Below are 15,583 nucleotides of genomic sequence, written 5' to 3'. Positions count from 1 at the left end.
ATAGGAGTGTTGAAATTATTATAAAAATATAGCATACTACACAAAGGGGTAAACTATTTTCATGAGAGAAGAATGAATAACGCAGTTGAAGGACATGTAATTATTAACGAGAGTCAAAGGGCAAATTGGACTAAGAATGGAAAACAATGGTACCCAAAAACCAACTCCAGATGGGTCAGTTTTTGACCTACGATTATGAGGACCACCATCACAGAGGGAGACATCATCATGGTGAAGTCTGTTAGGTGTATATTTTTTTGATAAGGAAACCAATTCACCAAAGCGTAAGGCAACAAAGAATGCAAGGCCAAAAGCTGCAGAAAAAAGCAGTCTAAAAACGATGCTGGCCTGTTCCCAGCAAAATTAAACAACCTCTTGGCCCATGCCTTCCCCGTGCCACAGAAGATCTCCCCAAGGCCATCACCTAATTTCCAGTATTTCCCACATGGAAGATGGGCACAGACTGGGCATTGGGACGCAGTTCTCTGAACTTCTACCAATCAAAATGGAAGAGAGATTCAAGGATGGCATTATTAAACCCAGATGCAATGGTGAGTCCGAAACAGATGTTAAAGACCAGACATTTTAGTACTAGAAATCTAGTTAACGTGATCACAGGGTGGGAATAGGATGCTAGATGATTAATAGAGTGGAATATGCTCATCTGGTCCATCCAAAAGCATATTTTTGTCTCGCATCAAAGGACTCCAGGTAGTAATTGCTGTAGCAATAGGCAATAACTCCAATAGTGTAAGATTTTTAGTGAAAAAATGCTCCGGTCAAGGTTCAGCACACCACTGATGTCCAAAAATTATGCCGAATCCAACATCAGAAAAAAAGAGATATTTCCTCATTAATTACCTCCAGAGACTGGTAATAAGTGTAACAGTTATAGGTCAACAGAAATTCTTTCCAAACTAACAAATCAGCATGCAGAGGCGGGTTTGGGGGGAGGGGAGTGTAAGGGTTGGCGGATTGCACTAAATAAAATAAACAAAGGAACGCAATCGCAACCCAGGGTCCATCGTGCAGAGATGGAAAACTGCTGCTAGTGTACAATGACGGAATACATGGCGAGGGATTACCCGTACACACTGAGTTGAACGCCACTCAGTGTGAACAGCACATGAACTGAACTCGCACACAGAAACGAAACTGATGCTCTGCAACTGGGCTGTGTCACTCGCACACAGAAACGAAAGAGATGCTCTGCAACTGAGCTGTGTTACTTGTACACAAAAACAAACAGATGCTCTGCAACTGAGCTGTCTCACTCGCACACAGAAACGGAGCAGATGCTCTGCAACTGAGCTGTGTCACTGACACACAGAAACAAAAGAGATGCTCTGCAACTGAGCTTTGTCACTCGCACACAGAAACGAACAAATGCTCTGCATAATACATTAACTAGGGTTGTGCTTGCTCTGGAACTCTACTGTGCTGAACCTGAATGGGAGACCGGCGAGGCAGACAAGGCTTATAATCTACACTGTGCAGCAGGAGAATCCTTGGTGTCTAACAGGGGGTATACATATCCTAAAGTGAGGAAGTTCAACACCCTTAGAGAAAGCGACAAGCGTCTTGAAAAAAAACTATGACAATAGGCATCAAATCACACTGAATCAAATGTGTTTATTCACAAATCATGAATTCAGCTGTATAGTCATTGCATGGTATGTAACCCATATATTTATTGTTCTCACCTGGAAAAGACGTATGAACTTTAGAAAAAACACAACTCATAGAAGCGCCTTTTAAATGTAAAACAGACATCGTCCTCTCTCCTGCATATACCCCTTGTCACCGCAGTAATGTCCTACTTGATAGATGAAAGGATGTTATTAAATATGGAGGTATAAGATCTCAATAAGTGCTGAGTAACCTGGTGTCTGAAAACGTCTCTTTTCATAAGCTGGGATTGGTCGTCTGTTACCGCTCCCCAATGTGCCGTGAATCCATGCTGTAAAAAACCTGTAAGCCATTTTGAGGCACCTTCTGTTCTCATTATTATCTTGTACACCCTATGCTGTCCTCATACACATTAGCAGGGTGTGCAATGAGACATGTAGCTAAACCCTCATGTTCTTTAAGAAAAAGAGGCTGTAAAGTTGTAACCTTCTTTTATTGCTTGAAGATGTGACAGGAAAGGGTGAAACTATAAGATGCAATAACATGAGCATTTCAGAATATATAACTGTACAATGCATAGAATACAGATAGTCTGCAATACACAGCAACATGAGGTAATATACAAGGTGATGATTACCTATTTAAAGGGAATCTATCACCTCATTTTGCCGCTATAAACTGCGGCCACCACCATTAGGGGCTTATCTTCAGCATTCTGTAATGCTGTAGATAAGCCCCAGATGTAACCTGAAAGATAAGAAAAACAAGTTAGATTATACTTACCCGGGGGCGGTCCGTGCGGTCTTGTCCGATGAGCGTCACAGGTCCGGGTCCGGCGCCTCCCATCTTCATGCGATGACGTCCTCTTCCTTGCTTCTGTTGCTGCTCCTGCGCAGGAGTACTGATTTGCCCTGTTGAGGGCAGCGAAAAGCATTGCAGTGCGCAGGCGCCAGGCCTCTCTGACCTTTCCCGACTTCTGCACACTGCAGTACTTTCCTCTGCCCTCAGCAACGCAGAGAATAACGCTTGCACAGGAGCCGTGACAGAAGCAAGGATGAGGAAATCATCGCATGAAGATGGGAGGTGCCAGACCCAGACCTGCGACGCCCATCGGACCGGACCGCCCCCTGGTGAGTATAATCTAACTTGTTTTTCTTATCTTTCAGGTTACAACAGGGCTTATCTACAGCATTAGAAAATGCTGTAGATAAGCCCCTAATGGCTTTGGCCACAGTATAGAGCAGCAAAATGAGGTGACAGATTCCCTTTAATACATCAAACATTCTTACAAACACAGGACTGTAACATAGATAGTAAAGGCACAGATGATTGGCCTCGGGGAGACCAAAACATCCAACACCGCGGAGACACCATCACGTGTTTCTCAACGCAGTGATTCCAGAACACTGCCCCCATCCCTTATGGGAAATATGCAGATGCATGTAAAGAAGCTGCGGAGACACCATCACGTGTTTCTCGACGCAAGCAGTGAATAGCCAGGCCTTTCCCCGTGATGGTGTCTCCGCAGCTTCTTTACATGCATCTGCATATTTCCCATAAGGGATGGGGGCAGTGTTCTGGAATCACTGCGTTGAGAAACACGTGATGGTGTCTCCGCGGTGTTGGATGTTTTGGTCTCCCCGAGGCCAATCATCTGTGCCTTTATAGCCTTTTTACTAGGCACTGCTCCTAATAGCCAGATTCCTACTCCACACTGATGAGGGGCAAAAACCCCGAAACAGCTGTCTGTGGATGGATACCATGCTTGGCATAGGTGGCTTTCCTTCATAGGATGCTGCCCTTCCCGTGGTTGTTCCTTCCCGGGGAAAGGCCTGGCTATTCACTGCTTGCGTCGAGAAACACGTGATGGTGTCTCCGCAGCTTCTTTACATGCATCTGCATATTTCCAATAAGGGATGGGGGCAGTGTTCTGGAATCACTGCGTTGAGAAACACGTGATGGTGTCTCCGCGGTGTTGGATGTTTTGGTCTCCCCGAGGCCAATCATCTGTGCCTTTATAGCCTTTTTACTAGGCACTGCTCCTAATAGCCAGATTCCTACTCCACACTGATGAGGGGCAAAAACCCCGAAACAGCTGTCTGTGGATGGATACCATGCTTGGCATAGGTGGCTTTCCTTCATAGGATGCTGCCCTTCCCGTGGTTGTTCCTTCCCGGGGAAAGGCCTGGCTATTCACTGCTTGCGTCGAGAAACACGTGATGGTGTCTCCGCAGCTTCTTTACATGCATCTGCATATTTCCCATAAGGGATGGGGGCAGTGTTCTGGAATCACTGCGTTGAGAAACACGTGATGGTGTCTCCGCGGTGTTGGATGTTTTGGTCTCCCCGAGGCCAATCATCTGTGCCTTTATAGCCTTTTTACTAGGCACTGCTCCTAATAGCCAGATTCCTACTCCACACTGATGAGGGGCAAAAACCCCGAAACAGCTGTCTGTGGATGGATACCATGCTTGGCATAGGTGGCTTTCCTTCATAGGATGCTGCCCTTCCCGTGGTTGTTCCTTCCCGGGAAAAGGCCTGGCTATTCACTGCTTGCGTCGAGAAACACGTGATGGTGTCTCCGCAGCTTCTTTACATGTAGCATAGATAGTGACTCACCAACTATGCTTAGAGCCGGCTGCTTACAAGGAGCATGCACAAAAAACAGTGATCTGGTTTCTCATACAGGAACAATGGCTGCTGTTCCCTTCACAGTGTCATAATAATAAGACCACAATGGAACAGGAGCAATCCCACAGTGCCCTAGGAACTTCCCATAATACATTGCAAACTTAACTAAAATGTATACATCAAAACCGCCAGCAGATGGAGATGTTACAGTCATGGCCAAAAGTATGGACACCCCTGCAATTCTGTCAGATAATACTAATTTTCTTCCTGAAAATGATTGCAAACACAAATTATTTGGTATTATTATCTTCCTTTAATTTGTCTTAAATGAAAAAACACAAAAAGAATTGTCCTAAAGCCAAATTGGATATAATTCCACACCAAAAATAAAAAAAGGGGGTGGACAAAAGTATTGGCACTGTTCGAAAAATCATGTGATGCTTCTCTAATTTGTGTAATTAACAGCACCTGTAACTTACCTGTGGCACCTAACAGGTGTTGGCAATAACTAAATCACACTTGCAGCCAGTTGACATGGATTAAAGTTGACTCAACCTCTGTCCTGTGTCCTTGTGTGTACCACATTGAGCATGGGGAAAAGAAAGAAGACCAAAGAACTGTCTGAGGACTTGAGAAACCAAATTGTGAGGAAGCATGAGCAATCTCAAGGCTACAAGTCCATCTCCAAAGACCTGAATGTTCCTGTGTCTACCATGCGCAGTGTCATCAAGAAGTTTAAAACCCATGGCACTGTGGCTAACCTCCCTAGATGTGGACGGAAAAGAAAAATTGACAAGAGATTTTAACGCAAGATTGTGCGGATGTTGGATAAAGAGCCTTGACTAACATCCACACAAGTTCAAGCTGCCCTGCAGTCTGAGGGTACAACAGTATCAACCCATACTATTGGTCGGCATCTGAATGAAAAGGGACTGTATGGTAGGAGACCCAGGAAGACCCCACTTCTTACCCCGAGACATAAAAAAGCCAGGCTGGAGTTTGCCAAAACTTACCTGAAAAAGCCTAAAACGTTTTGGAAGAATGTTCTCTGGTCAGATGAAACAAAAGTAGAGCTTTTTGGGCAAAGGCATCAACATAGAGTTTACAGGAGAAAAAAAGAGGCATTCAAAGAAAAGAACATGGTCCCTAGAGTCAAACATGGCAGAGGTTCCCTGATGTTTTGGGGTTGCTTTGCTGCCTCTGGCACTGGACTGCTTGACTGTGTGCATGGCATTATGAAGTCTGAAGACTACCAACCAATGTTGCAGCATAATGTAGGGCCCAGTGTAAGAAAGCTGGGTCTCCCTAAGAGGTCATGGGTCTTCCAGCAGGACAATGACCCAAAACACACTTCAAAAAGCACTAGAAAATGGTTTGAGAGAAGGCACTGGAGACTTCTAAGGTGGCCAGCAATGAGTCCAGACCTGAATCCCATAGAACACCTGTGGAGAGATCTAAAAATGGCAGTTGTGAGAAGGCACCCTTCAAATATCAGGGACCTGGAGCAGTTTGCCAAAGAAGAATGATCTAAAATTCCAGCAGAGCATTGTAAGAAACTCATTGATGGTTACCGGAAGCGGCTGGTCGCAGTTATTTTGGCTAAAGGTTGTGCAACCAAGTATTAGGCTGAGGGTGCCAATACTTTTGTCTGGCCCATTTTTGGAGTTTTGTGTGAAATTATCAATGTTTTGCTTTTTGCTTCATTCTCTTTTGTGTTTTTTCATTTAAGACAAATTAAATGAAGATAATAATACCAAATAATTTGTGTTTGCAATCATTTTCAGGAAGAAAATGAGTATTATCTGACAGAATTGCAAGGGTGTCAATACTTTTGGCCATGACTGTATCTTACAATATAAAAATATAGGAAGGATTAATACAAACAGAAAAAGCATTGTCTGTGATAACTGAGACCCAAAAAAATAACTAAACTTTTTAGAGAGCAATTATATTGCTGGACAGAACACACCCGACTCTTGGAATTTGTTCATATGCATTCAATGCTATTTGTACAGTTTCTTGATGCTGACAAAAGAAGTTAAAAAAAATTCATGCCCAGTGATGCATGAGAAATCAAGAATATACGCTTCCACATTAGAGACCTTCCTTCAGCAGATGTTCTTCAAGTTAGTGGACATAATGATACAGTGAGAACAGGATCACCAGTCCAGACCACATATCTTCGATGAATCACGACCGCCATGATTTTCCCTTAATCGTTTGGTTAGAAAATATTGCTGTCAATAAATGAAACAAAAGGTTAACTGCTATTGAACTTGAAAAACTTTGCTGAGGCTAGGTTCACAATGCGAAAAAAAACACCATAAGAGGAAAAAAACCTCCACTATTCTTGACAAAAAATGTATTTTTTTTTGTCAAGAATAGTGGAGGTTTTTTCCTCTTATGGTGTTTTTTTTTTAGAGTAGGACTGGCAATACGTAAGGACCCTTGGCGTGGGTTGCCAGCTTAAATATTATGGCCATAATACCAACCAATACCTTACATACATTGTTATGTTTTTGGGCACGTCATTGTTTCAGGGTGCAGCCGGGCACTAGATGGCTCTGTAAACTGTGGCAGGATGCATTATAGCAATGGCTGGCCCGCTTTATGGCGTCACTAGTAGGGCTTGAGCCATATGCTCTGAATTTCTGTGTGAATATGCCACATACAGATTATTTTGCATAGGTGTGCCAGGCGGCCAAATCCTGATTGTAGGCTGGCTGCATTATCGGTATTATTGCACCTGTGCATCTGTCATCCACCATCTTAACTTGGGTCCGCTGCTCTTTGGTTAGTGTAATTGTTTGGAGGCCTTGGACAGGTAAGCATCTTTGCCTGTGTACTGGTTTTTTTATTTATTTTTTTTTAGGTTCACAATGCGAACATGCACCTAGCTTTCAGTATATCTTACATATACTGTAACATCGCCATTAGTGATGAGCGAGTATACTCATTGCTCAGGTTTTCCCGAGCACACTCGGGTGACCTCCGAGTATTTATGACTGCTCAGAGATTTAGTTTTCATCGCGGCAGCTGAATGATTTACAGCTACTAGCCAGGCTGAGTACATGTGGGGATTGCCTGGTTGCTAGGGAATCCGCACATGTAATCAAGCAGGCTAATAGCTGTAAATCATTCAGCTGCCGTGATGAAAACCAAATCTCCGAGCAGTCATAAATACTCGGAGGTCACCCGAATGTGCTCGGGAAAACCCGAGCAACGAGAGCCCCTGATGTGCCTAAGCAGTGGAAACCCCCAACAAGTAACACCATTTTGGAAACCAGACCCCTCAGGGAACTTATCTAGATGTGTATTGGGCACCTTGAACTCTCAGGTGCTTCACAGATGTTTGTAACGTTGAGCCGTGATAATAAAATAAAAATCACATTTTTCCCACAAAAATTTTTTTTGCTTCCAACTTTGCATTTTTATAAGGGTAACAGGAGAAATTTCACCATACAATTTGTTGAGCAATTTCTCCTGGGCATGCATTGCCGATATCATATGAGGGGTAAAACTACTGTTGGGGCACTCAGGACGGGAAGAAGCACCATTTGACTTTTTGAATGTAAAATTTGCTGGATTAGTGGATGCCATGTCGTGTTTAGAAACCCCCTACAAGTGACACCATGTTGTAAACTCAAGGAACTTATCTAGATGTGAATTGAGCACCTTGAACCCCTAGGTGCTTCAAAGAAGTTGATAACGTTGAGCGTTAAAAATAAAAAAAATCTAATTTTTCCCACAAAAGTATTTTTTAGCTCCAAATATTGTATCTTCACAAGGGTAACAGGAGAAAATGGACCCCAAAATTTGTTGTGCAATTTATCCTTAGTTCACTAATACCCCATATGTTGTAAAAAACTACTTTTGAGGCTCAGTGCAAAGCTCAGTAGGGAAAGAGCGTCATATTACAGTACTGGTTGGAGGGTGCCATGTCACATTGGCAGAGCCTCTGTGGTGCCAGAACAGCAGAACCCCCATAAGTGACCCCATTTTACAAACTAAACCTCTCAATGAAATCATCTAGGTGTGCAGTGATCATATTGACACCACGGGTGTGTGACAGAATTTTATACCATTGGGTGGTGAAGAAGAAATAATTTACATTTTTACCACCAAGATTGTGTTAGCCCCAAGTTTTACATTTTTATACTGGGAAATGAGTAAAAATTACACCAAAATGTGTACCACAATTTCTGCAGAAGGTAGAAATACCCCATATGTGCCTGTATAGTACAGCTTTTGCCACACAGTGAGACTCGGAAGGAACGGAGCGCTATTGCCTCCTGGATCGCAATTATTCCTAGAATAGTTTGCAGACTTCATATACAGGGCCCCTAAGTGCTAGAAAAACAGAATACCCACTCAAGTGATCCAATTTTAGAAATTATACGCCTTTGGGAATTTATCTACAGGTGTAGTGACGATTTTAACTCCATGGGTGTTTTCCAGAAACAAGCAGTAGTGGATGTTGCTGATTGAAAATTGCAAATTGCCATTGTAGTGACCAGTACGTTATAGTGACAAGTATGTTATGTCCCTCTCATGCTTCTGGAGACACGCACCTGAAAATTTGGCGGGCTCTGATCACTTTAGAAATGCCAAACATGGGTGCTAAATGTGATTTAGGCACACTAGGGCTCAGAAAGGAGGGGGGCATTTGGATTTGGGAGTGCAGAATTTGCTGGATTTCTTTTAGGGGGGTGAGGAGCCATTTCTCTTTTCCAGAGCCTTTGTGCTACCAGTAACGTGGAAGCCCGGCATTTCCGTTAACAGATGACAAACCTGAGTGGGGACTTGCTTTTTTGTGGATTGAGTATAAGCTTTTATTGCAAACATTTTACATAACTTTTAAGATCACATTTATGTGGAGATCTATGCTGAGCACTTTCCTTGGGGTTTCCATCTAAATCTCCAAGTGACATGATTCAAATGAAACCCTGAGGGATCCATTCACTATAATGAGGCAGCAGAGTTACTCTGGACTTCATCTGACCTCTGTTCAGTGTTGTCCTTTGCTGAAGTGCACAAAACTGTCGTCAAGTGCACTTTTATGCAATCCTAAAAAGACGGATACCACTGGATCACAGGTCCTATGGCTTCCACAGTGCCTCCATCTGCCTCATTATAGGGAATCTTCCGCCAGGGGTTCCATCTGAATCACGTATTTCTGAGATATACATGGAAAACACGGTGTAAGCACTCACTTCACGTCATTTCCTTTTAAAGGATATCCGACGTGTATACACATGACCAAATATATAAATCTTACAAATTCAAACAAATTAGTGAAATATTAGTGAATGTGACATATTAATAAATAATCCAAATGCAGACATACATCTCTAAAGGTTACTATAATTTTCCTCATTTATATATATATATATATATATATATATATATATATAAATATTAATATTATTCCTCAAATGGTCTATTTAATTAATACTTCAACCTTTCAAATTTATTATGAACATATGCTTCATTATAATAAGACCGACATATCAAGCCTATCGTTTAAACCAATTGACCCCTGGGCATTAGTATTCAAAATCCATCTAGCTTCTTTTTGTAATAAAAGTTTATTTTGATCGCTTCCCTGTGGGGGGGTATTTCATGATCTCTATGCCGGCAAAATTAAACAGATCAGGATTTCTGAGATATACATGGAAACCATGGTGTAAGCACTCAACGTAGAGTGAAGGATAAATGTGAGCCGTGCCTTACTGCGATCTTTGGAAGGCAGAATGGAAAAAATCAATAGCAAGTGAAGAATTAGTATTATTTATTTTTTTACGCAGTTCCGTGTACAGTATAACTAATATGTCGACTTTACTCCATGTCGGTGCCATTACAGCGATACCAGATTTATATGGGGTTTGTATGGTTGCTGCGGTCACACTAAAAGGCGCTTTTTATTGCAAAAACTAGTTTTTGCATCCCCATATTTTGAGAGCTATAATTTTTCCATATTTTGGCCGACAGAGTCATGTGACTGCTTGTTGTTTGCGAGATGAGTTGATGTTTTTATTGGTGCCATTTTCGGGCACAAGACATTTTTTGATCGTTTTCTATTCCAATTTTTGGGAGGTAGAATTAATAAAAATCAGCAATTCAGGAATTGTTTTTCATTTTTTTCTTAAATACTTTTCCGCGTGTGGTAAAATTGATAAGGCAGCTTTATTCTTCGGGTCAGTACAATTACAGCAATACCCAATTTATATTGTTGTTTTGGCACTTTTACACAATAAAACTATTTTATAGATAAAATAACTATTTTTGCATCGCTTTGTTATGAGACCTATAACTTTGTTATTTACATTTGTCTTTTTGATCGTGTTTTATTGCACTTTTTGTTCATCAATATGATAAAGAATAGTTTGGGCATTTTTTTTAATTTTTTTATGGTGTTCACTGAAGGGGTTAACTAGTGGGACAATTTCATACAGTGGGTTTGCGCCGGACGTGGTGATACCAAATATGTGTACTATTTATATATACAGTGAGGAAAAAAAGTATTTAGTCAGCCACCAATTGTGCAAGTTCTCCAACTTAAAAAGATGAGAGAGGCCTGTAATTGACATCATAGGTAGACCACAACTTTGGGAGTCAAAATGAGAAAACAAATCCAGAAAATCACCTTGTCTGATTTGGCAAGATTTATTTAGCAAATTATGGTAGAAAATAAGAACCGTATATACTTGAGTATAAGCTGAGATTTTCAGCCCAAATTTTTGGGCTGAAAGTGCCCCTCTCGGCTTATACTCGAGTCACGGTGGGTGGCAGGGTCAGCGGGTGAGGGGGAGAGGGCGCTGAGGCATACTTACCTAGTCCCGGCGATCCTGGCGCTCCCCCTGCAGTCCCACGGTCTTCGGGTGCTGCAGCTCTTCCCCTCTTCAGCGGTCACGTGGGACCGCTCATTAGTAAAATGAATATGGACTCCACTCCCATAGGGGAGGAGCCGCATATTCATTTCTCTAATCAGCGTTAACGGTGACCGCTGATAGAGGAAGAGGCTGCGGCACCGAAGACCAGCTGTCCGGGAGAAGGAGCGGGATGCCGGGAGCAGGTAAGTATTACATATTCACCTGTCCACGTTCCACACGCCGGGTGTCGCTCCATCTTCCCCGCGCCGCTCCATCTTCCCGGCATCTCTCCGCTCTGCCTGTGCAGGTCAGAGGGTGCGATGACGCATATAGCGTGCGCGCCGCCCTCTGCCTGATCAGTCAGTGCGGAGAGACGCCGGGACGGGACGCTGAGGAGCTGCAAGCAAGAGAGGTGAGTATGGCATTTTTTTTTTATTGCAGCAGCAGCAATGGCACAGCTTTCTATGGTACATTAATGGGGCAATAATGAACAGTGCAGAGCACTATATGGTACAGCTATGGGACAAAAATGAACGGTGCAGAGCACTATATGGCACAGCTATGGGACAAAAATGAACGGTGCAGAGCACTATATGGCACAGCTATGGGGCAAAAATGAACGGTGCAGAGCACTATATGGCACAGCTATGGGGCAATAATGAACGGTGCAGAGCACTATATGGCACAGCTATGGGACAATAATCAACGGTGCAGAGCACTATATGGCACAGCTATGGGGCAATAATGAACGGTGCAGAGCACTATATGGCACAGCTATGGGACAATAATGAACGGTGCAGAGCACTATATGGCACAGCTATAGGGCAATAATGAACGGTGCAGAGCACTATATGGCACAGCTATGGGGCAATAATCAACGGTGCAGAGCACTATATGGCACAGCTATGGGGCAATAATGAACGGTGCAGAGCATTGTATATGGGGCACAGCTTTATATGGAGCATCTATGGGGCAATAATGAACTGTATGGAGCATTATATGTGGCACATTTTTATATAGAGCATCTTATGGGCCCATCATGAACTGTATGGAGCATTATATGGGGCTCCTGATTCAATATGGATATTCAAAAACACTTAACCTACTGATGTCTCTATTAATTTTACTTTTATTGGTATCTATTTTTATTTTTGACATTAACCGGTAGCTGCTGCATTTTCCACCCTAGGCTTATACTCGAGTCAATAAGCTTTCCCAGTTTTTTGTCGCAAAATTAGGGGGGTCGGCTTATACTCGGGTCAGCTTATACTCGAGTATATACGGTATTTTGTCACGTAAAAACAGGCAAGATTTCTGGCTCTAACAGACCTGTAACTTCTTCTTTAAGAGACCTGTAGTAATAGCACCTGTTTGAACTTGTTATCAGTATAAAAGACACCTGTCCACAACCTCAAACAGTCACACTTCAAACTCGACTATGGTGAAGACCAAAGAGCTGTAAATGAACATGGAGCGCCCCCAGACACAGGGCCACACGTTTCGGTACCGGGCCTCTCTGGTTCGGTTCTGAGGCTGTCACGGTGGCTAGACCCGGTCCGCGACCCTGCTAAGAGGCGTCCAATGAAAGTAGTATTGCAGTCTGTCAGGGGTTCGTGACGCCACCTGTGGTGTTCGGTCAGGGTGACCGACGCTGCTGTGGGGTCCACTGGGGTGATGGAATAGCAGCCGGATGGTATACCTTCCCACAGGTGAAATAAATCCCCAGGGCTTCCCAGTAGTGTGGATGGAGATGGTGTGAGGTGCAGGCAATAACGAGGACACAGGGTTGCAGTCTCTTTACCTTTTACTGAAGGCTTCAGTACACTCAGTCCAGAGCACGTTGTACCGGGCTATCAGAGACCGGCCGGTCCGATGGGCACATCCAGAGTTTCCCTCGCAGATGGAAATCGTTGCCTACCAATAGCGCCTGTGTGTTGTAGTCCTACCCTGCTGAGCATTCGGAATAGTCCTCACAACTGCTGTTCTAGTTCGTTCATTCTCTACAGCTTTCTCTCTCTCTCTCGTTCTTTGGTTCCAGATGTTGCTAGTTTCTAACGTCCCCCAGATATAGTATGGCTAGGACGCCACCCGTTTGACAGGAAGGCTTGGAGGTCTTCCGGGACCCTAGAGACGCCCCTCTCCCAATGTTGCCCCCTATGTCTTCGTAGGTGTAAAAGGTAGACAGCCAACCTATGATCAACTGTCCAGCGGAATTTGAAGTAAGGCCTGAAGTCAGTTACTCCTACGGTGATCCGGCCACCGACTACGCACCTCAGTAAGATGTTGCCTTCCTCTCTCGGCACGACTCTTACTGGCTCTCCTTTGTGCTGATCTCGTTTACACTGTTCCACAATATTCTTCCCCTCTTGTCTCTTTCTTAGGATACCGCCGCAAGGTGTGCAGGCGCGGTTCCGTTCCTTTCTGTTCTGTTCGCTAGGCGCCTGCCAGGTTCCCACGCCTGACAGGGACCCCCCTGTGTCTTCTCCCCGCAACACCCCCTGCCACGGGATGTTGCCTGGTTCCAACCCAGTCAGCTTCTGACTAACTTCCTCCCCAGCCCCTAGTTTTACCAGTGTGAGGAGTGGCCCAATAAATAAAGCCTTTTTCTCCCCCTAGTGGCCGGAGTGTGAAGTGTAATGTGTTCTGGTGATACCTGGTCAGGAGAACTCCTTAGTGCCATCGGACGTATCGCTACTGGCCTTGGGGCCATACTGCAACGACCAGGTCTCTGGGGCGCTGCAAACACCAGAAATAAAATTGTAGCCCTGCACCAGGCTGGGAAGACTGAATCTGCAATAGGCAAGCAGCTTGGTGTGATGAAATCAACTGTGGGAATAATAATAAGAAAATGGAAGACATACAAGACCACTGATAACCTCCCACGATCTGGGGCTCCATGCAAGATCTCACCCCATGGAGTCAATATGATCACAGGAATGGTGAGCAAAAATCCCAGAACCACACGGTAGGACCTAGTGAATGACCTGCATAGAGCTGTGACCACTGTAACAAAGGCTACCATCAGGAACACACTACGCCGCAAGGGACTCAGATCCTGCAGTGCCATACGTGTCCCCCTGCTTAAGCCAGTACATGTCCGGGCCCGTCTGAAGTTTGCTAGAGAGCATTTGGATTATCCAGAAGAGTATTGAGAAAATGTCATATGATCTGATGAAACCAAAGTAGAACTGTTTGGTAGAAACAAAATTTGATGTGTTTGGAATAGACGGAATGCTAAGTTGCATCCAAGGAACACCATACCTACTGTGAAGCATGGGGGTGGCAACATCATGCTTTGGGCTGTTTCAATGCAAAGGGACCAGAATGACTGATCCGTGTACATGAAAGAATGAATGGGGCCATGTATCGTGAGATTTTGAATTCAAAGCTCCTTCCATGAGCAAGGGCACTGCTTCTGCACTGCAGAGCATCAGATCAGCGTCTGACAGGCAGGGAAAGAGGCGCCTCAGCTCCTGCTCTTAGTAGGATCTGAGAAGCCACCTTCCCTGAAGAGCCCTGCAGCCAATTTGCTGCTGGGGGTCACCATGGAGACCATCAGCACAACACGATCACAAATTGGCTCCATCTTGATAACCTAGAGAATCATAGTGGCAGGACAATTTTAGCATTCAGTGAACATGGTAAAAAAAAAAAACCAAACAACAATTGTGGAATTGCACTTTTTTTTGCAATTTTACCGCACTTCAAAATTTTCCTGTTTTTCAGTACATGATATGGTAAAACCAACAGTGTAGTTCACAAGCACAACTCATCATGCAAAAAAACAAGCCCTCACACAGCCATATTGATGGAAAAATAATAAAGTTATGTATCTGGGGAGCACAAAACGAAAAAACCCAAGGTGGTGAAGGGGTGAAAAGTGGGTCCCATGTATGCCTCAACCTCCATCTTGAGAGTGCACCCAGTCAAAGTAAAATGTGACTTCAGCATCCAGTGGTGGTCAGCTTTCTTTATTATGGCATCACATAATACAAAAACAATATCAAGGTTTCGACCACTAGTATAAGCTAGGGTATTTGTGAAGTTTGACAAAGACCCAGCCTATACTATAGGTTGAAAAGTTGCAGTTTCTGCATTTTTGCTGTCATAATATAGCACGTTGACCATCACTGGATGCTGAGGCCACTTACTTTACTTGGGTTTTGCTTGGGGAAAACGGATCATCCCGCCTTTTGCATCTACACAGTCAGGTTTGTTTGCAGTCTCAACACCACTATTGTTAGTGTACATTGTCGACGCTCGACAATGTGCACTGACAGTATGCACAAACTCAGTGTGGACTGGGCCTAACCTCTCCACAAAAGAGACTGCTTTTGTAAACTTACTTGTCAAATTCTGGATGCTAGGGGACATGGCCTGGTCGAGCATGTGAGAGGCCACATCGCGGAAGAGCTTGGGGACAGCTACCTGCATATTACTCCACTGGACCC

At 43.8% G+C, this 15,583-nt stretch overlaps 1 protein-coding gene across 2 annotated transcripts in view; it reads right to left on the bottom strand.

Moving 5' to 3' along the window:
* Nucleotides 1-3,919: 3,919 nt before the first annotated feature.
* Nucleotides 3,920-15,583, bottom strand: part of LOC138642238 (cytochrome P450 2C20-like) — a 126,825-nt gene continuing 115,161 nt past the window's right edge. Inside the window, exon 9 of one of the 2 annotated variants that reach the window (XM_069730290.1) lies at nucleotides 3,920-6,497. In XM_069730290.1, coding sequence (XP_069586391.1) covers nucleotides 6,485-6,497 — 13 coding nt within the window. In that variant the 3' untranslated portion in view covers nucleotides 3,920-6,484. The remainder of the gene's footprint in view (nucleotides 6,498-15,583) is intronic. The other variant, XM_069730289.1, reaches the window with a different exon arrangement.

The sequence above is a fragment of the Ranitomeya imitator genome, chromosome 6, assembly GCF_032444005.1.
Source record: "Ranitomeya imitator isolate aRanImi1 chromosome 6, aRanImi1.pri, whole genome shotgun sequence".
Taxonomy (NCBI): Eukaryota; Metazoa; Chordata; class Amphibia; order Anura; family Dendrobatidae; genus Ranitomeya; species Ranitomeya imitator.
This window is presented reverse-complemented; position numbering and strand designations above follow the sequence as displayed.